The 26,574-nt window shown below is 40.0% G+C and overlaps 1 protein-coding gene across 1 annotated transcript; it reads left to right on the top strand.

Annotated features, from left to right (window-relative positions):
* The first annotated feature begins 13,086 nt into the window (after positions 1–13,086).
* Tspyl1 (TSPY like 1) lies at positions 13,087–15,737 on the top strand. The gene has a single exon (XM_052163629.1). The coding sequence runs from the start codon at positions 13,176–13,178 to the stop codon at positions 14,316–14,318; it is 1,143 nt and encodes a 380-aa protein (XP_052019589.1). The 5' UTR covers positions 13,087–13,175; the 3' UTR covers positions 14,319–15,737.
* The last annotated feature ends 10,837 nt before the right edge of the window (positions 15,738–26,574 follow it).

The raw sequence follows: 26,574 nt of genomic DNA on the forward strand, positions 1-26,574 counted from the left end.
AAATTTTATGCTAAGAGCAGTAAAGGAAACTTGTTCCCATTCATTTATTTTGGACTTCGATGCACAGACCGGGAGGAGGAAGAACAATAGTCCTTTACACTTGTATCAGCAAGCTGGTTAAAGGCTAAGACACCCGCCACGTGGTGTCAGGGTCTGAGCTACAACAGTCAGGAAAATAATTATGCAAAGCAGATCTTCAGTAGGAGGTGGAGGTGACAGTGTCATGGGGCACGTGAAGCCACTGACAAATACGATGCATGATCTTCCGAATTCTAAAAATTCTCAGCTCCTTATCATTGTTGGGTATTTTCAATAAAGGCAATACAATTATATATAATTCAGAAGTTAAGGTAAATATATAATTCGGAAGTTTGGGTAAATTTTACAGTTGAAACAGCCTTTTTTCTTTAATTTTAGCATTTATATGAATACCCAAATATGGCAGGAAATGAGTATCACATTCCTAAGGATTATTTAATATTCCAAAAATAGTAACAGCCATGTAAAATGTGCTATTTGAAACATACTGTTCCAATATGACTCTCTTCTTCCTCTGTGACTTTGAATACCCACAAAGTAGAGTGTACTACAGTACCCTCTAAAAGTATATGCTTGATGCTTTGAGCTAAATAGTAAGAGAAGAAAAATCTCTTGAGGGATAGAGAGATGGCTCAGCAGTTAAGAGCATCTTGACTGCTCTTCTGAAGGTACTGAGTTCAAATCCCAGCAACTACATAGTGGCTCACAACCATCTGTAATGGGATCTGACGCCCTCTTCTGGTGTGTCTGAAGACAGCTATAGTGTACTTACATATAATAAATCTTTTTAAAAAGTCTCTTGCACAAGACCAGGAGGTCTGTCTTCTTTTGCTCTCTTCTATGACAGGTAGCTTTTCCTAAATGTTTGTACATTCTTCTCAAAAGTTTTATGAATAATTCCTAAATTAAAAATTACTTGAATGACAGTAAATTATTAGTAGATCATCAGCTTATTAAAAATTCACAACTTTATTTCCATTTAATATTGCAAATTATCCTCAGTCAAAATACCAGTTTTAGAAAACAGGGTAATGTTTTAGACTAAACTGATTTTATTTTCCCAAGTTTAATCCACAGTATAGAATTATCCATTTTGATATAAATTTATTCTTTTGGGGGAGGGGAACTAATGAGATGGCTTAGCAGTTAGGAGTATTTGTTGTTCTTGTAAAGGACCTGGGATCAGTTCTCAGTACCTTTATGGTGGCTCACAATCATCTATAACCCCAGTTCTAGGGGATCTAATGTTTCTGACATCGGTAGGCCCTGGGGCATGTGACACACATATGCATATTCATGCAGGCAAAACTCTCACACACATAAAAGGAAATACATTTTAAAAGTTTGGGGATTTTTTTATTTTAGTGGGTGTTGGTGTGTGAACATGTAAGACCCCCCAAAACCGAGGGCACCCCAGCACCCCATGCCTTGGAAGGCAACACCCAAATCACTTACGAGAAACAGTCTCAATGCAATAACGTGGGGATTTCTTTATTCCAAAATTCTGGGTTCCACAGCCGTCCACCATGCAGGGGTAGGGACTGTGGACCATGAGTGCCGAATTGTAACAGCTTTTAAAGTTTACAACAAAGCCCACGAATCACAAACCAATCATTTATTAGCATAGAGAGCCCTCGAAATGCAAGCCAATCGATTTGTACCACTCCATAGTTTTTAGGCCAATCAGTTTAAATTATCAGAGCCCGTGCTCAGTGGACCAATTAGTTTCCTATTTTCTTGAATGTCTATAGCTGCGTGAACTCCTGCATAGGGGTAATGGCGTAAGCAGTTTACAGAAGCAAGACAAGCTTAGCCCATTTCCAGTTACCTTGTGGGGCCAGGATCAGGCCTATTCAAGGCCTTTCTGCTAGGTCTAAACAAAGGGCGGGCTCTGGAATGTGACCTTTTACCTAGTTTCTAACAAAGCGAGATAGCATTTTAAACTTCTGACTTCTTGGAGTCATTAGAGTTAGGTTGTATTATTTTCTATCCTTTCAATAGACTTCAGGGACTCAACAAAAGTCACCAGGCTTGAGAGGCAAACATGTCAGCCCTCTAGGCTCTCTTACTACATTTAACCATAGCAACCTTTTACAGTATACACTCCAAGATTATTTTGGCCCTCTAAGGATTAGAAACAAAAAGGTGCTATCATTTCTTTGACGTTTTGGAGTTGTTATTATTGGGTAAAGTTGAATGCACAAGAAACTCCCCGGTCACTCGGTCACTACCCAAAGCCTCTCTTTATCTCCATCACTACCTATAGCTTTATGTTTATCTTGACTTGTATTTCTACCTGTATCTAATCACTCCATGCACATACATGTTTGGATTATGCTTTCTACTAATGCTGCCGTGGGATGGTTTGGGATAAAAGAACAAGCCACCCATATTCTTTACTAACATGGGCACATACATTTGTGATGACTGAGTCGGATCAGACACTTTTGTAGCTCAGAGAGAAACTCATCTGTAAGGACTGCAGTAGGCTAAGGTTTGTAGAAATAGCTCGGGATGGCCTCGAACTCACAAAGATCCACCTGCCTCTGCCTGCCAAGTGCTGGAGTTAAAAGCATGCACCACCATCCCTGGCTGATAGATTAGGGTTTCTGTTTGTTCATATCCTCCTCATAAAATTTCCAGCATGCAAGTACCTTGAAAACTTGAGCACATGTGGGTGGCACCGTATTCAGGAGGCAGAGGCAGGGGGATCTCTACGTTCAGGGCAGCTTGGTCTACAGACTGAGTCCCAGGACATCTAGAGAAACCATATTTTGAAAATAACAAAACATTACCAAGCACGTGTAACTAAACTTCTCACTCTACCCACTTGCCTGCCTATTCCTATGGCTGACAAGCGTGCCATAAATTTCTTTTGCCTTTTTTAGTCTTACTGAAGTCGCTATTAGAGTCAAAATCTCAAATGAGACATTTCTGAAGGGAAGGTCCATCTTGATTTATAGTATTAAGATTCTGAGCCACAAGAATCAAATACTTTCTGGTTATAATAGCCCTAAAGACTTAAGAGGCCAAATTCTATAAAAACCCAATGTCAAGATTTTTTTTTTCTCTCAATCCTAGAAGTGTCTCAGGGTAAGGCCTGACTCTTTCCAGTTTAACACACTTTTGGGCACTTTATGCTCACAATTTCTAAAGCTATAATTATGGAGAATTGGCTCAATTTGTTCTCAAAACCAGAAGAGGGAACAATTTCTCTGTTCCTCAATACTCAGACCTCTCTTTACTGAAGAGTTTAAATAGTACGCAAGGACATTAACGAGGACTAATTTCTCTATCTCTCTTACAAGAGGCTTTGCCCTTGGCACGGCAGTCGGCATGCTCTCACACTTACTGTGGTTCACTCTCTCTTCTATATTCATTATTTGGCATGTGCGGCCTGCCTCAGGAAAAACTGATGCTATCCTGGGAAGAGTAAACCTCCAGAGAATCTTCCTCACGTTCAATCTGTTTCCAAACTGGGAAGGATAAATCAAATAACGAATAACTTGAAACAAGGTAAAATAATATAAATATCATGACAGATATGTAAGCAATGCCTAGGACTCATAGAAAGAGAATATAGTTGAGCCAGGTTTGTTTTTGTTTTTTTTTTAAGTTGGGGTTCAATGAATGGATAGAGGGAGAAAGGTCTGTTTTATTTTTCTCAGGACCATTAGGCAAATGCAGAAAAGTCAAAGGCTTAATGTGACAAATGTCATGAGACAAAAGTATTATTTGAATATTATAAATGTAAAAATGTATTAAATGTTTTACATAGTTTGTTATCTGCAATTGCTATAGGAAGCCAAGACAAATTTAGTAACTTAAAACAACACAAATGTATCATTATACAGTTGTGAGAAAAGAAGTGCAAAGGGGTTCATGGGACTAAACTTCAAGCATTAATCATCAGGGTTTCAGTCTTTCCAGGGCCTCTAGAGATATAGCCGTTCTGTTGATCTTTTCAGCTCCTGTAAGCTAATGGCATTCCTTGACTAATGGTGCCTTCCTCCTTCTTCAAAGGCAGCAATGGAAGGTTGAATTCTTTACCTATTGGGTCACTCTGACCTCTTCTGCCTGCCTAGATTCTTTAAAGGATCTTTGAAATACAATATTGGTCCCAGCAGAATAGCCCTATTTTAAGGTCAACCAATTGTGGACCTTAGTTCCATCTGCAACTTTAGTTCCCCGTGAAGCTGACATTTTCACAGCCTACGAGGAGTAGGTTATAGACATCTTTGGGAGTTGTGACAGGGACACTATTCCATTCTATCTACTTTCCAAGGGATGTAATGGCTACCTTCCAGATTAACCTCTGCTTGTGCTGTGTGTCTGCCTAGGGCAGAGGCACCTTCTTTGAGGTTGTAGTTTGTAACTCGTACACTTACCAAGGACTTGCTGAAAACTGCTGCTGGTTTTGAAATCTCCTAAGGGAAGATGGGGGAAGGATTTGTTATTCAAGAACTTTTCTTTTTGTTCTTTCTTCTGGTTTGAGGATGGAGCCCAAATGAGGTGCTGAGGTTTGGACTCAACCTCTGAGTTTAGGGCTTTTCTGACATATACCTACCACCTGCTCTCCATTCCAAGAGATCCCGTCTCCTCAATCTTTACAAGAACTGTACAGAGGGCTTTTGTGTCCCCTTCAGTACTGCCATTAATATGCTTAAACCCCAAACTTCACTCTAAACCTGCTTGGTAGGTTACTCAAGCTATTTATACTATCATATGACACGAGAAGAACATTTCTATTTTAAAAGGAATCTGTTGACACCAATAAAAATGTAGTCCAAAGATTATTTCTAACTTGGTTGATAGTTAACATTTGCGAATTTTAGCACCTACATCTTTTATATAAAATAGATCTTCTATATGCTAAATTTACATAACAAATAGGAATTTTTTATATTTATTTATTTATTTATTTTTGGTTTTTTTTGAGACAGGGTTTCTCTGTGTAGCCCTGGCTGTCCTGGAACTCTGTAGACCAGGCTGGCCTCGAACTCAGAAATCCGCCTGACAAATAGGAATTTTATTAACTGTGGGAACATTATTAGTTGGCATATTTTAAAATATACTTTAGATAAAAGAAATACTATAAAATATATCTTCAAGGCAATTTCTAGCTCATTTATTAAACCAACTAATGCACTCCATAACATAGAGTGCTATTGGTATAAATTAAGATTTTTGACTGAATTTCAGTTGTTTTAAATCACTATTCAAACTAATACTGATGTTTTAATCAGTTAATTTTCTATTATCATTTCCTATAATTATATCCCTAAAGATACCCTCATTGATGCTGCCTAAGTTTTAAAAGAACATTTCACAGTTGTTATATCAACTTTTAATAGTACAACCTTCCATCTGGTGATTAGTTTTATTTCCTGATTTGATTCATGTAACTTCCATTTAAACCCTACCCCAACTACTCTAACACCCATGGGACTAATAAAGGCATATATAATCATTATATTTAACCCATTATCTTTTTTATATACATATAACAGCACAGAGGAAGGTTCTTTAACTGTTACATTCCATTTTACGGAAACAGTGAACCTAAGGCTCATCCTGCCTTTCCCTCTCAGACTGGTTCAACTTCTGCCTGTGTTTTGGTGTGTTTGGTCAGCCTATAACTTGTCTGACTTTCTTTTCTTGTTATATTCTTATTTTTCTTATTAGGATTTACCTCAGAATTATCTCTTTTATGAATCCTGACTCCGTTCTATTATTAATTGCAATCATAGAAATCCCTCCTTTGCCTAACCAGAGTCATTTGCTCTAGATCTCCTGGAGCATTTATCTTCTGATGTTTTGATGTTTTAATTATTTCTCCTTTTCACAGTGCCACACACCCTGGATGAACACAGACCATGTTCTGAGTCTCTGAATTCTCAGTGTTCTGTGTGCAGTAAAAATAAGTTTTAAGTTTATTGTGTTTGGAAAGAACAAGTGGCAAGTGCCTCTAGTCTTGGTGTTACAGATAACAGGTAACAATAGTGTCAAAGCAAACTTATGTGCTGTCTCTACTTTTTGGTTGGTGATGCCATTCTAGAAAAAGAATTTAATAATTCCTCACAGGGGAATTGTTAGGGAAAGTTTTCCCCCTTCAGGAGAGGACTGAGCTGGTCCCTCACAAATTGGAGGACTATAGAGAATTGTCCAATAATAAGGATTACAAGTAGGTACATAGCATGCTAAATGGGAAGGGCTCAGGCCTCACTCTTTTCTCCATAGCTAGATGATTTGAAATTGAGCTTTACACATTTGTTACTAACATAGGGAAATACATGAGAAACTAAAGTACTTTTTTTTTTTTATCATTGTGTTACTATATCAGCAAGGCAAGTACTTGAATTTCAAGCATGAGAATCTGGAAAAATTGTTAGAAGTTATAACAAAGGACCCTTGTTTCTTCTGTCTGCCTTTGTCCTTCCCTGCAGTGTAGATATTAAAGCTAAGGCCTCACATATGCCATGCAGGCACTGTGCTATTGAGGTACATCCCCAACTTGCATAACGTAATTTTCAAATCTGTTCCACATCCAATAGTTGCTTCTATTGAAGAATGCATACCTACTAAAGTTATGTTTTATGTTTGGATTACTACATTGTAATTGACATTAAAGTTTTCACAGTTGCTTAAGTTAGCCTTCAGAGTTATATTGGGTAGTTTTATGCCAAGACACAAGGTAGAGTCATTGGAGAGGGGGGCCTGAATTGAGGGGGGAAAAATCCCAAAAGATAAGGTGGTAGGGAAGCCTATAAGTCATTTTCTTACTTGGTGATGGATGAGGAGGGCCCAGTCAATTGTGGGTGGTGCTGTCCCTAGGATGGTGTTCCTAGCTTCTACAAGCAAGCAGGCTTAGCCAGCCATGTAGATCAAACCAGTAAGCATCACCACTCCATAACCTCTGCATCAACTCCTGCCTCTAGGCTCCTGTCCTGTTTGAGTTCCTTCAGTGATGAACTATGATGTGGAAGTGTAAGCTGAACAAACCCTTTACTTCCCTTGGTCATGGTATTTTTATCTCAGCAAGAAAAACTCTTAACTCTGACAAGGGCGGCATCATTCATTTACTCAATGCAGACAAGACTGCTTAGGAATTCGTTGGGTGCTATCATTCAAGATACAGATCCTGGAAAAAAAATGTCAATAGAAAAAGGCAGCAGTCACTATGAGGTTTCCGTAGATTGATAAAGATTTCAAGAAGTCAAAAAGCAATGCGGTATATAGCAGGAAGAACTCCGATGTCAGGCAAACAGGGCTATATCTATGTTCCACTACAGATTAGTTAATATAACTCTCCAGAGTTATCTTGATCTTTATAATAAGTGAATTTACTTCTATGTCATGGATACATTTTGCACAACACATGTTATTTGGCAAAAGTTCAATGTCTATGAACTGTTCCACTGATAATTGAAGGACTGAATGGTCTCTTTCCAAATCAGCCTTCACATTTTCAAAATAGATATATGCACAGAATGTTTGCTTATAAACCAAAGGCAAGTACAGTATAATCTTAGAGCCAAACATTTCACAAGGCAGTTTTCATCTGAAAGATGAAGAATTATGACAACTAAGGCATTAAATTAGAAATCAAAACATTAGCCTTTCACATTGAATTAATTTTTCCTTGAAAAATGAGTGACCTTGATGAACTTCCCTTTAAGACAAGAGGGCTCCTTGTTTTTATTTATATACTTATTTTTTGTTGTGGTTTCAATCATGAAGGTCTGGTTGTTCTAAAAAGGCTCTTTCACTGTACTCATATATTTGAAAGCATTTTTGTAAGATTATGAATGAGGTCTGGAGTTTTAATGAATTGTGACTAACACAAATTCATGGGAACAATCTTTAAAGTACTTTGGTTACAGATCTATGCCTCGCACTTAAAAAATACACAGAAATATTTTGCCTTGTATGAAATTTTCGAGTCTTATAAGTTTGAAATGTTTCAGATGCAAAAGCCATATTGTGAAGTGCCCTCACTGTTAAATTCAGGTATTAAACTGTAAGACTCTGGGGAGCCTTAACTTACCGAAGACCCTTGAGTGAACAACATGGAGGCAGGAATGATGGAAAAGCAAGAGGAATTTTATTTAATCCAGCATGCTGGGGTCACCCTGCACATGGGGAGAGAAAGACCATGCACAGCCCATCTAAAGAGCCTTTATACAGTCCTCAGGGCAGCCGCCATTGGGCACAATGTGATTGGCAGAACAGTGTGACTTTTAAACTGATTGGTTTCTAGGGAATGAAGTAGGTGGCTCTGGGAAGGTGGTTCCTCCTCCCTGTGGTCTAAGGAATTGTAATTTAGCTCCTCCCTTCCTGAGGGGGGGAAGGAGTCTGGTGGAATTTTCCAAAGTTTCTGAGCTGACTTCTTCAATATCTATTAAGTCTCTATGGTTCATAGTGACATTAAAACACCTATATAGCCGGGCAGTGGTGGTGCACACCTTGAATCTCAGTACTTGGGAGGCAGAGACTGAAAGGGCTTAGGCAAAACCCACGGTGTTTCTCATCCCGAGTCACGGCACCAAAAGAAGGGGCTTAAAAAGAGAGGACTGGGGATTGGGGGTTAAGGGAGTGTGGCACGGCGGTGTGAGGGAAGGGGGTGCCCAGGCAGGCTCTTGTCCAGGCACCTCTTTTCCCTGAGGGACCACACACACACAGACATGGTATAGAATAGTTTATTCAGGGTAGAGGATGGGAGTTAGTGGGAGAGAGAGAGAGAGTAGAGAAGTAGAGTGGAGGCTGGCTATGACCATGTGGAGAGAAGGGGGGAGGGGAGCCCAAGGGGCAGAGAGGTTAGAGTATATGGGAGAACAGAGAGCAAAGAGGGAGAGGAGGGGCAAGTAGCCCCTCTTATAGTGGGCCAGATCTTTGGGGCGTGGCATACCTGGCTATTGCCAGGTAGGTGTGGGGTGGACCTTGGACAGAATACCAACAGAGACAGGTGGATTTCTGAGTTTGGGTCAGCCTGGTCTACAGAGTGAGTTCCAGGACAACCAGGGCTACACAGAGAAACCCTGTCTCAAACAACAACAAAAAACAAAACAAAACACCCATGTAACATACAAATGTCTTTTATATTCTTTCACTTTATTACTTTACAGAAATATAGTGGTTATTTGTCAACAGTAATTTATTTTTCTGATTTTATAAATAGTTTAATTTTCAAATTTTGCAAGTGAGATTTCTAGTACCTGCTGCGTTTTGTTTTGTTCTTTTCGCCAGAGGGTGATGACTTAGTCAGTTTTGTAATTTATTTTACATCCGTGGGTTTCATAGTGAAGGAGCAAAACATGTGGATCATCTATTTGATACTTTGTGAGACACGAAGTATGTTGGGAAATATTTCTTCCCAATTTACTTATAAATGTGATTATATATAGTATATAAATTTTATATTAGATATAATATATACACATATATTATACATATTGTTTATATATACTATACTTTATAAATTATATAATATATATTACACACACACATATACATTCTTTTAATAATGTGAACTAAAGGATGGATTCCATTGTTTTTTCTACATAAAGCATTTGTAAGTGGCATCTCTGCTGTCTCTTTGTAGGCCATTTTAGTTCTCGCAATCCTTCTTTCCCCTACCATGATGCTGTGTCTAGAAAAATGTGCAGACTGTTGTTGTGTGCTCTTCAGTTTAGCAGCCACTTCTCATATGTTACCACTCAGCACTTTACATGAAGTGAGTGTGACTGATGAACTAACAATCTCCTTTCACTTTGATTGATACAAAAGTAGTAGCCACGCGGACACGGTAGCGATAGTCCACACGATAGTCGACACGTGTGGAGTGCGACGCAGTAGCTGGGGTGCTGTGCAAACACGCTTCCTGTGTCCTCAGGCGTCTCCTCTTTCTCAGGCTGGGCAGCTGTGGAGAGGTTCTGTGCAAGAGGTTCTCAGCAGGAATCTGACCTTGGGCCAGGACATGGAAGTATGTTCAGGCTAGAATCTAATTTTAGGTTAGAACAGGGAAGTAAGTTCTGGGAGTAATCAGATTTTAGGCTAGAACAAAGTAGGGTTCAGGCAAGAATATGGAATATGACTTTGGAGCCGGGCTGCGGTGGCACACGCCTTTAATCCCAGCCCTTGGGAGGCAGAGGCAGGTGGATTTCTGAGTTCAAGGCCAGCCTGATCTACAGAGTAAGTTCCAGGACAGCCAGGACTATACAGAGAAACACTGTCTTAAAAAACAAAAACAAACAAAACAACAACAACAACAACAACAAAAAAGAATATGACTTTGGGCTAGGGCAGGGAAGTAGGCTCAGATATCTTGGTCATCCTAATAAGCTCTTAGAAACAGCAATCATGGAACTTTGTTCATTGCCTTGCCTGTTCCTTGACTATTTGTGTTTTATTGTATTGCTTGCTCCTCAATCTAGAACTGACTTATTACTTGCATGTAATTAAAATGGTATAAAAGAAGATTGGAAAAAAATAAACCTCAGAACTGGCTGGGGTCATGCTACAGTGTTGTCTAATTGTCTTTTTTCTTTTTAATCCTTGTTCCTGCCACGGTTAACCTGTTAGTTAACCCGATAGTTAACCCTTACCCAAAGCAGGAACCAAGCCAAGCTCATTTCCTCCATAAAGCACACACTCAATTTCCTTATCTGCATGAAAGCATTAATGTTCTATAGGAAATCATTAAGTTAGTATATAGAAATTTAATTGAAACACTTGTAAGCTTCAGCACAAAATGTAAGTAATATTCCTATGTCCTGTTAACTGTTTTTGTTTGTTTGTTTGTTTTTCAAGACAGGGTTTCTCTGTGTAGCCCTGGCTGTCCTGGAACTCACTCTGTAGACCAGGCTGGCCTCGAACTCCGAAATCTACCTGCCTCTGCCTCTCAAGTGCTGGGATTAAAGGTGTGCACCACCACTGCCTGGCTTAATTGAAAGCTTATAATGCTAACTACTTTATATATCACTTTTCACTTTATACATTTTATGTTATCTTCATATTAGAGTTCTAAAATATAAATGACAGTTTCCAGTTTAAGTATTAACAATTACTTGAAATAGCTGGGTAGTGGTGGTACATGCCTTTAATCCCAGCACTCCAGAGGCAGAAACACCAGATAAGAGTTCCAGGACAGTTAAGGCTACAAGAGAAACCCTGTCTTGAAAAACAAAGACAAAAATCAAAACAAATCAAATCAACTTTTTGGTTGGTTTTGTGTGCGTGTGCCATCAATATCCTTGTGGTAAACAAGGACAACTTGCAGGAGTCATTTTCTCTTTCTTCCACGTTGTTCTTGTCCTGGGTATTAAACTTATCTTTAGGCTAGGCAGTAAGCACCTTTACCTGCCTAGAGAGGTGAGGTGATTTGTCCAGGTCAAATAAACCAGAGCTAGAACTTGAGTCAAGACCATGATAAGTGGGGACCTTGTCAGACTAAACAGAACCAAGTGGAACACTTCGGTCTGATGGTTAGTGGAAAATCATAATAAAATGAATCATGTCTTAAATGCATCGTTTAACAATCATAGTTTAGTCTCAATAAAAGACTGTGGTTCAGTTTCATTTACAAGAATCCATTCTGTCATAGGCACAGCTTGTTTCTAAAGGACACGTGGCTCCCTCTAGTGAGGGTCCTTGGGAATAGCATGCCTAGCAAGTATTTAACAGTGGAAATTCATTTCTGTGTGGAAGAAAGAGTGCAACGGGGAGTGGAGGGGCATTATTTACTCAGAACGTCACCAAAATTGGATTACAGTTTCAGAAGACCTGATGCAGACATCTGTGTCACTCTCCATCCCCCGTGACTTTTATGAGGCTTTCTAACCACGATTCTTATTGATGTGTTTAAACGCCACGTCGCATAGTTCTTATAATAACCAAGTAGGTGACCCCTTTGCTATACTAAAATCGCCACCACTACAATAAGATTTATAGTAAAATTGTTACATTTTCTATTTATGTGTTATAGCTGGGTTATATTGTCCATGAACTTCGGGTGCTTTGGAAATATTTGTTATACAGAAGGTGACATTTGTTTTGGTAAATCTGAATTTAAGGACTGTGAATAACTACTTTCTTTTTTCCCAAAACAGAAAGGGAATGAATGTGTTCTTAAATATTAATTTACTTATGCATGAGGAAAGGAGATGGGAGAAAATATGTCAACTGGACATTATGCGTTTATGCGTATGTCTTAACGTGACGTCACATCCTGTTCAGAGAGCCTCGGAATCAAATCTTCTGGGCTCACATCATCGCTCTGTCACTCTCTGTTATTCTGGTAAGAGACCCCGTTTCCCCTTGTCTTAATAAAATGGATATCTTAATACAACACCGGATTGTTATGCGAACTATACGATGTGGTATTATCACAGCGTCAGACCCACAGGTAAGAACAATCATTAATTACAACCACGAAATATCTTCCCAAATGAATAATTCCCAAAACAAACCCACAGAACTTGGTTCCCCAGTGACGTCAGAGGTTAGGACAGAACTGCGTTTTTATTATTATTATTTTGAGCCAACGTGTATGCAGCCCGGGTTAGCCTCCACGTCAACGATCCTCCTCACCACCAGAGCATCGAGGCTACAGGCAAGGGCTAGACTTCGTATTTTTCCGTTCTGGGAAGGGCGGGTAACGTGGCATCCACCTTGGTTAAATACAGGCATTTTGGCTCCTAGCTTTTTCGAATCCCAGGCGGTATTTTTACCTTTTCACGGAAGTGGAAAGTGGAAGAACTTGTTTGCAGACTGTGGACAGGAGGCAGTGCAAAGGCTGTGCACACACTCACAGACACACAAACACACAGACACAGACAGACGCATACACGGCTGCAGCCCAGGAGCCCCGCCACAGCCTTCAGTCTCGCAGGAAGGCTTTACGGAAATAAAACGCGACAATCGCAACCGGCCCCAATTCCAGAAGCAAAAAACAAATACGGAAGTCAGCCCCAGGGACGGACCAATCAGGTGCGCCGCAGGGTCTCGCGATACTTGCGCGCTGCGGCTCTGACGTCAGCGCGCTGGAGACAGCGAGGGGGCGGAGCTGGAGCTGCGTGCACGGTGAGGGTTGTTGTGTGTAAACTGAGATCTGCGCGAGACTGGAGACTGGACCCGACATGAGCAGCTCAGAGCGGGACGAGGGGACGCCTGTCCCCGACAGCCGCGGCCTCTGCGATGCTGACACCGTCCCGGGGACCCCCGACCGGCGTCCGCTGCTCGGCGAGGAGAAGGCGGCGACAGGCGAAGGCCTCTCTGGGATCGTGGGGAGCCCGGCGCCCCGAGGTGTCGCGGGCCTTGATCCCCCGATGCAGGAGGCCGCGGCTAGGCAGGGAGCGACTCCTCCTCCGGTGCCGGGCCCCGCGGCGGCGGCGGCGTTCGTGACACCGAACTATGCGGAGAAGGGCCTAGAAACTCGGGAGGCGGAGGCCCACGCCGTGCAGCCCGATGAACGGGGCACCGACGCGGTGGCGGCGGAAGCGAAGTCAGAAGTGGCGACGCCGGGGAGCGAGGAGGTGATGCAGGTGGAGCAGAAGCCCGCGGCCGAAGAGATGGAGATGCAGGAGGCGAGTGGCGGAGAGAGGGAGGCCCGGGAGGAGGCAGGGCTCTGGTACCTGGGCATAGATCTGCGCAGGAACCCGCTGGAGGCCATCCAGCTGGAACTGGACACTGTGAATGCCCAGGCCGACAGGGCCTTCCAGCATATGGAGCAGAAGTTTGGGCGGATGCGGCGACACTACCTGGAACGGAGGAACTACATCATCCAGAATATCCCGGGCTTCTGGATGACTGCCTTCCGGAACCACCCTCAGTTGTCCGCCCTGATCAGGGGTCGGGATGCAGAGATGCTCAGGTACGTCACCAACCTGGAGGTGAAGGACCTGAGACACCCTAAGACTGGCTGCAAATTCAAGTTCTTCTTCCGAAGGAACCCCTACTTCCGCAACAAGCTGATTGTCAAGGAATACGAAGTGAGGCCATCCGGCCGAGTGGTGTCGCTTTCCACTCCGATCATCTGGCGGAGGGGCCATGAGCCCCAGTCCTTCATTCGCAGGAACCAAGACCTCATCTGCAGCTTCTTCACCTGGTTCTCGGACCACAGCATTCCAGAAGCGGACAGAATCGCCGAGATTATCAAAGAGGACCTGTGGCCAAACCCACTGCAGTACTACCTGTCTCGCGAGGGAATCCGTAGACCCCGTCGCCGCCCGATAAGGGAGCCAGTGGAGATTCCCAGGCCTTTTGGCTTCCAGTCAGGTTAATCTTTGCGTTTGAAAAAAGGCAGGTGCAACAGGACCCTTCTCACCCGTGCTTGAGCAGATGCAACGGCTACGCGGTGTTTTGATTTCTCTCCCCTTCACTTTTCCGCATCTTCAGAGTCTCTTCACCTTGAGGTTAAGACTAGACCTGCTTCCGCTTTCACTTGGCCCCCATGCTGTTCTGAAGTAGTATTTGCTGGTTCATGGTCATGGCTTGGACCCCTTCTTAGCTTAACAGTGAAACTGTATTACACTGCCTTTACACTGTTTGGACCCTGTTGTTTTCAGTGCTACTGGCTTACTGCCACCTAGTTGTCTTGCTTTATCTGGGGGCCCTTCTGTTGACCTGTTCAGCATGTGACAATGTGGGCACAAAGTTTTCAGACAGTCCCGGGCCTAAAGGTTGTTGCAAGAGTGAGCCACCTTTTATGTGATTTTTTTTTTTTTTTTTGGCTTTTTGGCTTTTTGGCACCACTTTCTAGGCTATACCACACTCCATTGTATTTGCCAGTGATCCTCACCCTCACTCTCCCACCTTTCTCTGGTTATTTTAAAGAAAAGTAGTTAAAAAAAACTGTAAGATCAGGAGTTGTGGTTCATGTATACTTAGCATTTCCTGAGAGGGTGCTCTGTAAAAGAGGAAACCACTCTGCCTTGTCTCCTCTCTTAACCACTCCCCAGCCTGGTTAGCAAGTCCTAAAAACTTTCTAGGGAGAAAAGTAGGTGGAAACAGCTGAGCTCTTTTGAATAACGTGTGGAAGAACTAAAGAGATTTTGATGGGTACTCTAAGCAGGGAAAGTGAGCCGAAAAGGTTCAGAATCAAAATAAATCAGATAAAAATTGGGCTGAGGATGAAGACAGGACTCGGAGCTTTGACATCTTGATCAGTCAATGGTGATGGGAAGAGAAATATTTGCTCAGGAAAAATACTTTTCTCTGAGTGTCGAATGTTGCCTAGACAATGCTTCTTTAAAGAAGCAGTGCAAGTGTGGGTTATTTTCCTCTCTTTATATGTGATCTGTTATAAGTGAAGGTGTAATACTGTGCCCATATTTTACCAATATTTAGTAAAATGCTACTTGATTCTACTTACTGGGAATATCTAAACACTTTTGTTTGCATTCATTTGAGACCATTTGGAATATAGTAAGACAGTAGTCTTTATAATACTGAGATTTGAATATTCGTAACAGTTTTCAATATTAATCCAAATTCTTAGAAACAGTTTGTATAATTTGGTCTTTATCAAATGTGTCAAAGTATTGCTTTCATGGAAAAGTAAGTATGTGCCTTGATTGTCTTGATAGTTTCTTCTTAAACTGCACTTAGTTATAAAAGTACTTTGTCTTATTAGCACTGTGCTATGAGTATATTTGTTGCCATTTTTATGCATGATGGTAAATAAAAGCATGGGCACCCCATTGGATGGCTTTTTTTTTTTTATTCCCACCCTGGCCATAAACCTGCTTTAATGGGTTTGTATAATTGAGAAGATTATTTAATTATTTAAATCCTTAAATGAACACAATCCACATCCCAGAGGTACCGAGAGAACCCAGTAATGTTCCTCTTGCTTGAAGAGTAGTTGTTACTGTCATTGTTTTGTTGCTTTAGAAGGTTGACAATTACAGCTGCTTACTGAGATTTCAGATCTTCCCACACAACTAGTATAGTACCACCATACCCTCACTTCTAACGGTTCACAATTTCTGTCTCAACAGATGATATTTTCATGTGTTATTCAAATATACTTTCATAAGCAGACACTTAAAAATACCATATTATACTATTCTCAGACTTTTTCATCTGTGAAAATATTTTCTTTATCTTCCATTTATCAAATACTTCAAGGCCTATTATGGTAACTTCTCTGCCTTGTATTATTTATGTTCCCCAGTGTTCAATAACCTTTAAGGAACCCCTGTGGCTGGAATATAACATAATTACTCATTGTGGTAAATTACACAAGTTGTTTTTTTTTTTTTTTTTTTATATATATATATTTAAGTACACTACAGCTGCCTTCACTTTGTCTTCTCTCTCTGGCCTTGTTTGCTTTGGCCCTGTTCACCCTGGCCCAAAAATTTATTTATTTATTACATGTAAGTACACTGAGCTGTCTTCAGATACCCCAGAAGAGGGCATCTGATCTCATGATGGATAGTCGTGAGTCACCATGTGGTTGCTGGATTTGAACTCAGGACCTTTGGAAGAGCAGTCTGTACTCTTACTGCTGAGCCCTCTCTCCAGCTTAAAATGTATTTTACAGATGACTAGGGATTTAACTCATGACCTTTAGAAGGGCAGATGTTGCTCCTAACCAACTGAGCCATCTCTCTAGCCTACACACGTTTTTATTAAGGCATTCTGCTAGATCTTGAGAAGGAAAATGGATACATTCCATTCCTTTCAGTGATAAAACATTATCGGACCTGAAATGCAAACAATGCCATGATACAGTAAGTAGAGAAAGATATTTCACTTTTACTTCATTCAAAGTTTAGAAACTTTGTGAAAATAGAGCTAAGGGTATGTTTTGCACATAGCTGTCAGAAAATTATAGAATGACAAAAGGAACCACTCAGATGATAGAAGAAAATGCCCAGAAAGACTTGACGTAATGGGAAGAATTATCTTGGTATTTTGCCTTAAAAACCATGGTGACAATTTTCAAAGCATTAGTAAAATTTACATCAGAAGACTGCAAAACTATTTGATAAATAGTATAATTCTCTTTTTAATAATTAGACAAGGTTTAGATTTTTTAATTGAAGACATTTATTTTATGTGAGAACACTGTGACTCTTCAGACACACCAGAAGAGGGCATGAGATCCCATTACAGATACTTGTTAGACACCATGTGCTTGCTGGGAATTGAACTCAGGAACTCTAGAAGAACAGTCTGGTATTTTTAACCACTGAACCTTCTCTCCAGCCCCAAGGTTTAGACTTTTTAATGTATAATTTTTATTCTGCCATTATAATACCACTTCATGTTGAATACTCTTGTAAAAGTAATTTGCTTTTGAACACTGTAAGGTAAATCTTACACTGGAAATAGGCTATTATACTCTAGGCATATGTTGTCTAATACACTGGTAGCCTTAATCATGGGTTGGTGTTTGGGCATATTTATCTGCTCTAAACTGAGCTTTGCTGTATAACATTTATACAATAAGTTACAAACACAGTATGAAAAGTAACATATTTCAGGTCTTCATGTTATATATGGAGGCTAAGTATATATTTCATATGTAAATTTATATTTATATAATATATAAATATAAAATCAGTTTTCCTTTATTTTGATGTGGCCAGTAGTAATTATATAGGACAGTTTAATGAATCTAAAGTAAATATATGTTTAAAAGTTAAGCAGGGGGGAATGGGCGCCCCCCCCCCACCCCCCCCCACCCCCCCCCCCCCCCACCCCCGCGGGCTGGAGAAATGGATCAGTGGTTAAAAACTCTGACTACTCTTCCAGAGGACCTGAGCTAAACAGTATTACTTTCTTCCCATGAACTGCATGTGTTTTTGTGTAAGTCAGGGGTTATCTGGCTAAAATGAAGATTAGTAAAGAATAGTGGGTTAAAGGGTGAGATATTTTTACTAACTTGAATATCTAAGATCCAATGAGTTGTTTATAAAGTGTACTGTGCAACTCAGTCTATTTCTGCATATATGTAGAGTAGATTGAGTACTAAATGACACTCTATGGTTCATATTCTCTAAATTCTTAAATCATTTTTTGTTTGTTTGTTTTTTTTTTGGTTTTTTGAGACAGGGTAACTAATTCTAAAGATTAATGTAGATTCATATTTTTTTCTAGAATAAAATGGCTCTGTATCATTTAATTTAGAGATATGCAGTATATTCAGAAATGACTTATTTCAGACATTGTAATAACTGAAAATAGGATATTATACTCTAGGCATGCGCTGAATAATACAGTGGCATTGTATGTGTTACATGGGCTTTGTATTTTAACAGTTGTTTAGCAACAACAAATCAGGTCACTTTCATGAGTGCTTACCACACAAAGGAACATACTTTGCTTTTGAAAAGTAGTGTGGTCTTACGATTTTAGCAGTCTTAATCACTACGTTTGATGTAATAAGGATCAAATGAGATGATATAGTACAGGCTGTCTTAGCTTACTGAGGAACTCTCTCAGTGAAGGGAGGATCATTTGTTTAGTGTTTTCCCCCTTAAAACTCAGTATTACTCATCCCTAAAAAAATATCCATGAACAAATATAGGGGGAACCAAACTGACAAAGAGGAAGCACCAAAGATGGTGGTGACTTCTCCCTTTTTTTCTTTTTTCTATTGAGTCCTAGACTATAGAAGTCACAGTTGTTTGAGCATCCATTTTTTGTTTGCTTGTTTGTTTTCTTTTATTCAAAGCTCAGGATCCAACCTAGGATCTTGTGCTTGCTAGGCAAGCGCTCTACCTCTGAGCTAAGTCCCCAAGCCCCTGAATGAGCATTTTATGACCAAAAGAATAACTTGGGAGCAGTACTTTCTTCATGGCTAGGTGCTGCTTTGATCCACTGGTCCGCCTTCATCCATTTTTCCCTCACTTCAGAGATTCTGAACACCTACAAGAAAAGTTCCCACCTGCCCCGCATGTCATACTCAGCTACAGTTGTCAATTTGATGCAAACAACTGTTCAGATCAGATTGGCTAGTGGCCATGTCTGTGGGTCATTTTCTAGATGGATAATTGGCACGGCCCACGGTGGGCAGTGCCTCTCTAGACAGGCGAGGCCTGGCCGTGTGAGAACGCAAGCTAGAGGGAGCAAGCCAGGAAGCGGCATTCTTACATGGTTTCTGCTTCAGTTCCTGCCTCCAGGCCTCTGCCCTTGATGATGTACCTCTAAGCCTAAATAAGCCTTTTCCTTACTGCCTTGGCTAGGGTTTTATTGCTGTGAAGAAACACCATGACGAATGCAAGTCTTTTTTTTTTTTTTTTGGATTTGTTTATTTTTCGAGATAGGATTTCTCTGTGTAGCCCTGGCTGTCCTGGAAACTCTGTAGACCAGGCTGGCCTCGAACTCAGAAATCTGCCTGCCTCTGCCTCCCAAGTGCTGGGATTACAGGCGTGTGCCATCACCGCCCGGCGAATGCAAGTTTTATAAAAGAAAACAATTAGAATTGGCTTACAATTTCAGAGGTTCATTATCCTTATGGCAAGAAGCAGGGCATCCATATACAGGCAGATAGAGTCTTGCCTAAGACATCTTGATCCAAAGGCAGACAGGGAGGGGACTGTCTTCTGCAGGTGGCCAGGAAGAGACAGTGGACACACTTGGAGACTGGGCGGAGCTTGATTATAGAAGGCCCCAAAGCCTGCCTACGTAGTGACGCAGTTCCTCCGATAAGGCCGCACCTACTCCAGTGGCCACACCCACTCCTGTGAACACACCCACTCCTGTGATCACACCCACTCCTGTGAACACACCCACTCCAGTGGCCACACCTCCTAATAGTGCCATTTCCTGTGGCTAAGCATTGAAACACATGAATGAATCTATGGGGAGCCCAAACCTGTTCAAACTACCACACTTACCAAGGTACTTTTGGTTATCCCATGTGTTTATCACAGCAACAGGAAAGGAAACTAGACTGCCACACTAGGAAACGTGGATGTTTACCTTTCTAACTCCATTTTTATTTAAAGAAATTTCCTTGTAAACGCATGGGAGGGCTTGAGTCAATTAAAAATGAAATGGATCACTTAGACGAGTTACTAATTTTTATGAATACTTAGATGACTTAGCAATCGCGTGATGGATCAGTTGGTTACTTGCGTCACGTTGGGCTTAAGTAGCTTTAAAAGAATTATACAGAGTATTAGCCAAAGTGATCTACTTCTCTGAGGGTCAGTTTCCTTATCCATAATGTGAGCTTCATTATAAGCCGACGTTCCAAGATGCTTTGGATGACATGTCATGATGTTGCTGAGAGGGTAACAACAGCTGCTCTTGTGTCTGACACGGCTAAAATTCATGAGCTGCTCTTGTGTCTGACATGGCTAAAAGATTCCAAATATTAACAAGTTATGATGGAGGCATTGGGCTGAGAGCATCAACACCTTACTTGATACAATCTGTGACAAATATTCCCACCCTTTCTTCATCCTTTCTCATGTAATCTATACATGCTTTGAAATTTGATATCTGGAATTTTCACCCAAATTAATTAGATCCTAAGATGCAGCCAGGTTTACTGCTTTGAATTCAAATAAGTGAATATCCAATTCCTTCCATTTTGTCAAACTGACTCAGAGGTTTGGCCTTTTAGAACTCTGCAGTGAACATTACTCACCAACAAAATAGAATAACTGGGTATATCTCAAAGACAGGTGAGGGGAGCTGGGCAGTGGTGCCTTTAATGCCAGCACTTGGAGGCAGAGGCAAGCCGATCTCTGTGAGTTTGAAGCCAGCCTGGTCTACAGAGTGGGTTCTAGGACAGCCAAGTCTACACAAACCCTGTCTCAAAAAACAAAAACAGCAAAAAACAAAAGAAAACAAAAAAAATGTGAGGACAGGGTAAAGAAGATCTGGGTTTCATTCCCAGCACACTCACAGCAGTTCACAGCCTTTTCTAACTCGAATTTCAGGCCATCTGATGCTATCTTCTTATATAGATATGTGCAGGTGAAACATTCACAAGATAAAAACAAGTCAATATTAAATAAAAGCTAAAAGAACCAGAGGAATCATACCCGTTTAAGCCTTTACAGTTTCATTGGTTAGTACCAGGCCAAAGCTGATCTTACTGAAGAGTCTACAAATGAAGAGATGCCCAGTCTCTCCTCGATTGTCATGGTGTCTGCTCAGGGTGCACTCTCTTGTAAATAGTATTGATATATTCAAATGTACTTCCCACAAGGTACTGCTAGAAGTCGAACCGTCCTTCCATTTCTGTAGATGACAATGTTCACAAGACCATTCCTTTACAGCTGTCCCTCTGCATCACCCTAAGCAGTAAGTTTTTTTATTCGATATCTTTTTTATTTACATTTCAAATGATTTCCCCTTTTCTAGCCCACCCCCCACTCCCTGAAAGTCCCATAAGCCCCCTTCCCTCCCCCTGTCCTCCCACCCAACTCTTCCCACTTCCCTGTTCTGGTTTTGCCTTATACTGCTACACTGAGTCTTTCCAGAACCGGGGTCCACTCCTCTGTTCTTCTTGTACCTCAGTTGATGTGTGGATTATGTTTTTGGTATTCCAGTTTTCTAGGTTAATTTCCACTTATTAGTGAGTACATACCATGATTCATCTTTTGAGACTGGGTTACCTCACTTAGTATGATGTTCTCCAGCTCCATCCATTTGCCTAAAAATTTCATGAGTTCATTGTTTCTAATGGCTGAATAGTACTCCATTGTATATATATACCACTAAGCAGTAAATTTTCAGGTAGCTCTCTAGTTGAGCAGTATAGACGCTGTGGATCTTACTAGAGATGCTCAACTGGAGGCCGAGAGAGAAACACTGGAAGCAGGGTTCACCAACCATGTTTACTCAGGTTCTAGGCTGGAGATGTCCAAACCTTTGGCTTCTCTGGGTCTTATTAGACAAAGAATCACTGTCTTAAGTTGAGTGTGAGATGTGTATCATTTGACAGTTATCAGGTAAAATTTACCTTGATTGAAAATAAAGTTGTATTTTACCAAAATATGTTTTTCCCAGAAATCTTGATGTTTTCAAACTGTATCAAACTGAAAAGCAACGATGCACCCTTTCTTCCTGTGTACAGAACTGCTCAGCCTGTGTGATGAAACATATAAAGTTGTTTGTCTTAATTTGAGCTTATCATAATTTCAGTTTCATTTGGCTATCTATTTGGAGTGGAAACATTTTACTGATGAGTAAATTTTCACCTTGAATATATGTTTAACCCACTTAAATGACAGGCTACATATAAAAATACTAAATCTGTAAGCCAGTTTTTATTGTTAAATTCTGGCACATATTTAGTTTTTAATTCCAACAACTTGATAACATGTCCTAAAACACAAAATATTTTTAACATTTGGTCTCATCTTGGCCATCTTACTTTAAAAAAGTAAATGATGTCTTCATAGTCAACATAATTCCTGAATTGTCAGTATTAACACTTTAAAGGAATTCCTAAATCATCTTGATTTGGCTCTTGCAGAATTCACAGATTGATGGCAATTTCCATGATATTACCCATTTCAAATGATTTTGTGCATAACGTTTTTGTTGTTTTTGGCAATGAATATTCCTTAAGCATTGTCTTCTGTTATATTACAAACCCTTTCCCATCCTTTATCACCTATCTCCAAGGCACCATCAGTAACTATATTAAATATGTTGACAGTCAACAAAGTAATCCTATTAGCTGGGGTGTTTTGTTGTTCTTTTGTTTCTTTGTTTTTGAGACAGGGTTTCTCACGTAGCTTTGACTGTCCTGGAACCAGTCTGTAGACCAGGCTGGCCTCAAACTCACAGAGATCCACCTGCCTCTGTCTCCAAGTGCTGGATCCATCTGGCACCTTTAGCCACCACCACCTGGCTCCTAGGCTGATTTTTTTTCTATTCTTTACTGTTTGGTATAAATTATGGTATATTAGTTGTCTCCTAATAGCAGGAAAAAAGCTATTTTGTTTGTTTGTTTTTGGCATAAAGACCTCTAAGAACATTGGCAAGTTGAGCTGTGTTTATATCATCATTGTGGAATCACCATGAAAGTGTAAAATCTACTCTACTCCTCATAGTTCCTTCTACCCGGTTTCTTCAGATTGCCTTAGCGTAGCCTGGTGAGATAGACTGATTTTGGAAAATATCCCTCTTAGAGGGAATGTCATACCACGTTCCATGCATTGCTTAATAAACTTACCACCAGTAAATGGTTTCTAATTTTTTTTTGCCATTAAATATGCTAACACGCAACCATATTTTGTAATAGAATCTATCTGAGCTGTAACTTAAAATTTCTGTTGAAAAGACAGGTTCTTCTTCCTCAGTTCAATCATCCCCTCCTACGGTCAGGCCGTGGGACACGCTGGCTTTGGCAGCTTGCTCTTTTGTATGATGTATGTCTTTTCAAATTAAGTCTTCGAAAACTTGTTCAAATTCTCCGCAAATTAGGCAAGTACCTCATTTGCCTCAAAATCATCTGTTTAGCTCCTGTAACAATCTACCTTCATCCATAATTTTTCTTTTGATATTGTAGGGGGATAGACCTGGAGAAAAAAAATATATATATATATTTGATTTGAGTTTACTGAATTAACTGGGGCTACTTTTGGTGAATCCTTTAGTTTCATCAGCAGTAAGGGAAGTGTAGCGAGTAATTTCAAGTTATCACAACAATAACATCAAGACAGTCAAAATAGCAAAGTATGTTTGCATAACCAACCCATACATGTGTAAGGTCATTCAGTCAAGTTTTTTCTCCTTGGCTTCTTTTAATATTACATAAAGTGGCCGGGCAGTGGTGGCACATGCCTGTAATCCCAGCACTTGGGAGGCAGAGGCAGGTGGAGTTCTGAGTTCGAGGCCAGCCTGGTCTACAGAGTAAGTTCCAGGACAGCCAGGGCTATACAGAGAAACCCTGTCTCAAAAAAACCAAAAAAAATTATATAAAGTGATTGTTCTTTTTTTTTTGTTTGTTTGTTTTTAGTGAAAAAATAGTTCAGGAACCTATCATAACTAAACGTGCCTATGAAAAAAAAATTTATTTATCATACTTATAGGCTAAGTAGAATAAAAACCATATAATTCAGCCTTCATGGTAGAGCACTGAATATATGCTGAAAAGCCCTGCCACAATTAATTCAGTGAACTTGAGATCTAAAATTGCCATAAACATTTTCTTCAGAATAGGGAAAACTGTACATCAAATGCTGATACTGTTAGATATTTAATATTATCTTAGAGGCTGCTTCCCCTCCCCCTAGGGTCCACAAATGGAAATACCTTATGTATAAATTTTAAAAAAGATGGTCTACCTTTAATTCCAGCATGCAGGAGGCAGAGTTCAAGGCCAGCCTGCTCTACAGAGTGAGTTCCAGAATAGCCGGGGCTCCATAGAAAAACCCTGTCTGGAAACCCCTCCCCCCAAACACATAAATCCAACCAACCAAACAAAACAACAAAAGAAAACTCTTCAAAACTATATGAGGGAGGCGAGTGGGCATGATGTGTCCCCTGGATGCTTTCTGCTGACATCTTCTGGCTGGAGCAAGAAAGCATCCGCACCAACCCTGTAGGAGTGTAGTGATTTGGGAAACATGATGTCTTAGAATAATACTTTCATTAAACATTGGGACATCTTTTAAGAACACCAAATGTTTAGACTCTTAAAAAATGATTTTTTTTTAATTATCTGATACTCATGCATGCCTGAGTACTGAAGCAGTATATTCCACTAATGTCTCTAGTATCATACATGTGATTCACGTTCTAACAGTAACTCCATATACTGATTCCATATGTATAACCATCTAACTATCGATGTATGCTACAGCATCTATATATTGAAAGAGAGTTAAAATTATTCTTTCATTTATCTTTAAACTACTACAATGATCTTACATTGATTAAAAAAATACACACACACACACACACACACACACACACAAAAGACATGGGTGTGGAGGTGTATACCTTTAACCCAGACAGAGACAGAGGCAGGTGGATCTGAGCTTGAGGTCAGCTCGGTCTGAATAGTGAGTTCCAGGACAGCCAGAGCTACAAAGAGTCACAGCCTCCCTTCCCCTCTCCCCTATCTGCTTTCTGTCTCCCCTCTCCCTACATTATACATTATAATATATACATTATAAATTATAATATACATTATACATACATTATAATATCTACATTATATTATACTATACATTATAATATACTGAATTTCAAGAAAGAAAAATAGTCATAATATAAGTTACTAAATAATATAATAAATATAGGCAGGGGTGTTTCCAGCAGTAGAAAACAAATCTTTAAAACACTGATATATGCAAGAGAAAGAAGTCCAAATGTGATTTTCTCATTTTTATGAAGTGATGTAATAGCAAACTTTTTTCTTTCTCTCACATTGCCCCGTATCTTGGTTCAGCATTTGATGATTCTCTGCATCTTGGTTTAGGCTAAAGCTGAGAGTGTTTGTTACTCTGTCAACAGTGTGAAGAGTCTTTAGGTAAAGAAGCAGTGTAATGTTAAAGAATAACTCAAAAGTCACAGAGTCAATTGTAGCACAGTGTTTATGTGTTTACACAGAAAGTTAACGATGCATTGATTTCACCTCAGTAAGGCAAAAAGAACATTTGTTAAGAGAAAAAGGAAAAAGGGGGCCAGAAAAATAATTGCTATTTGTGTGGACATTTTTATTTTATTTAGATAATTGATCGATTGATTTTCCTTCCTTTCTTTCCTTTTTGTTGGGAGATGGGGTTAGGAAGAGGCCAGTCTGGACATACTGTCTTTGAGTAAGGGCATTCAACTTTGGAGTACAAAGAAAGAAAAAAATCAAATTGCATGATTTGCCATGTGTTCTCATTACCTCAGAGTCTTAGGAGAACCAGGTGCCATCATTTCCCTCATAGGATTCACAGGGTAATGTTTTTCTTTAAACCCCTATTGTAGTTTAACCATACACTGGAGGAATCAACTTCCCAGGGCAAAGAGCTGTAAAGCTCTGTTCTAACAGGAATTAATTCAAACATTACGTATTCAAAATTTAAGACTCTTTGATCTTTCCTGTCCCTAAGGATTAATATCCACATTCTCAGACTTTAGCAAACTGAGAGACAGGGATGATTAAATAAACAAAAACTTTTACTTATATAAATAAATGATTGAGTAAATAAATAAATAAATTTTCTAAATTGACTTGAATTTACAAAAATTTAAGTAGATATTTTAAAGATACAATAAGCCGGGTGGTGGTGGCACACGCCTGTAATCCCAGCACTTGGGAGGCAGAGGCAGGTGGATTTCTGAGTTTGAGGCCAGCCTGGTCTACAGAGTGAGTTCCAGGACAGACAGGGCTACACAGAGAAACCCTGTCTCGAAAAAAACCAAATCCAAAAATCAAAAAAAAACAAAAACAAAAACAAAAACAAAAAACAAAAAACCAAACAAACAAACAAAAAAAGAAAACCCAAAAACCAAAAAAAAAAAAAAAAAAAAAAGGAACCCCCCCCCCCCCAAAAAAAAAACCCACACAAAATAAAGACACAATTGCTTATGTGTCTAAAAAAACCGGGACTGACTCTA

This window comes from Apodemus sylvaticus, chromosome 19 (genome assembly GCF_947179515.1).
Source record: "Apodemus sylvaticus chromosome 19, mApoSyl1.1, whole genome shotgun sequence".
Classification (NCBI taxonomy): domain Eukaryota; kingdom Metazoa; phylum Chordata; class Mammalia; order Rodentia; family Muridae; genus Apodemus; species Apodemus sylvaticus.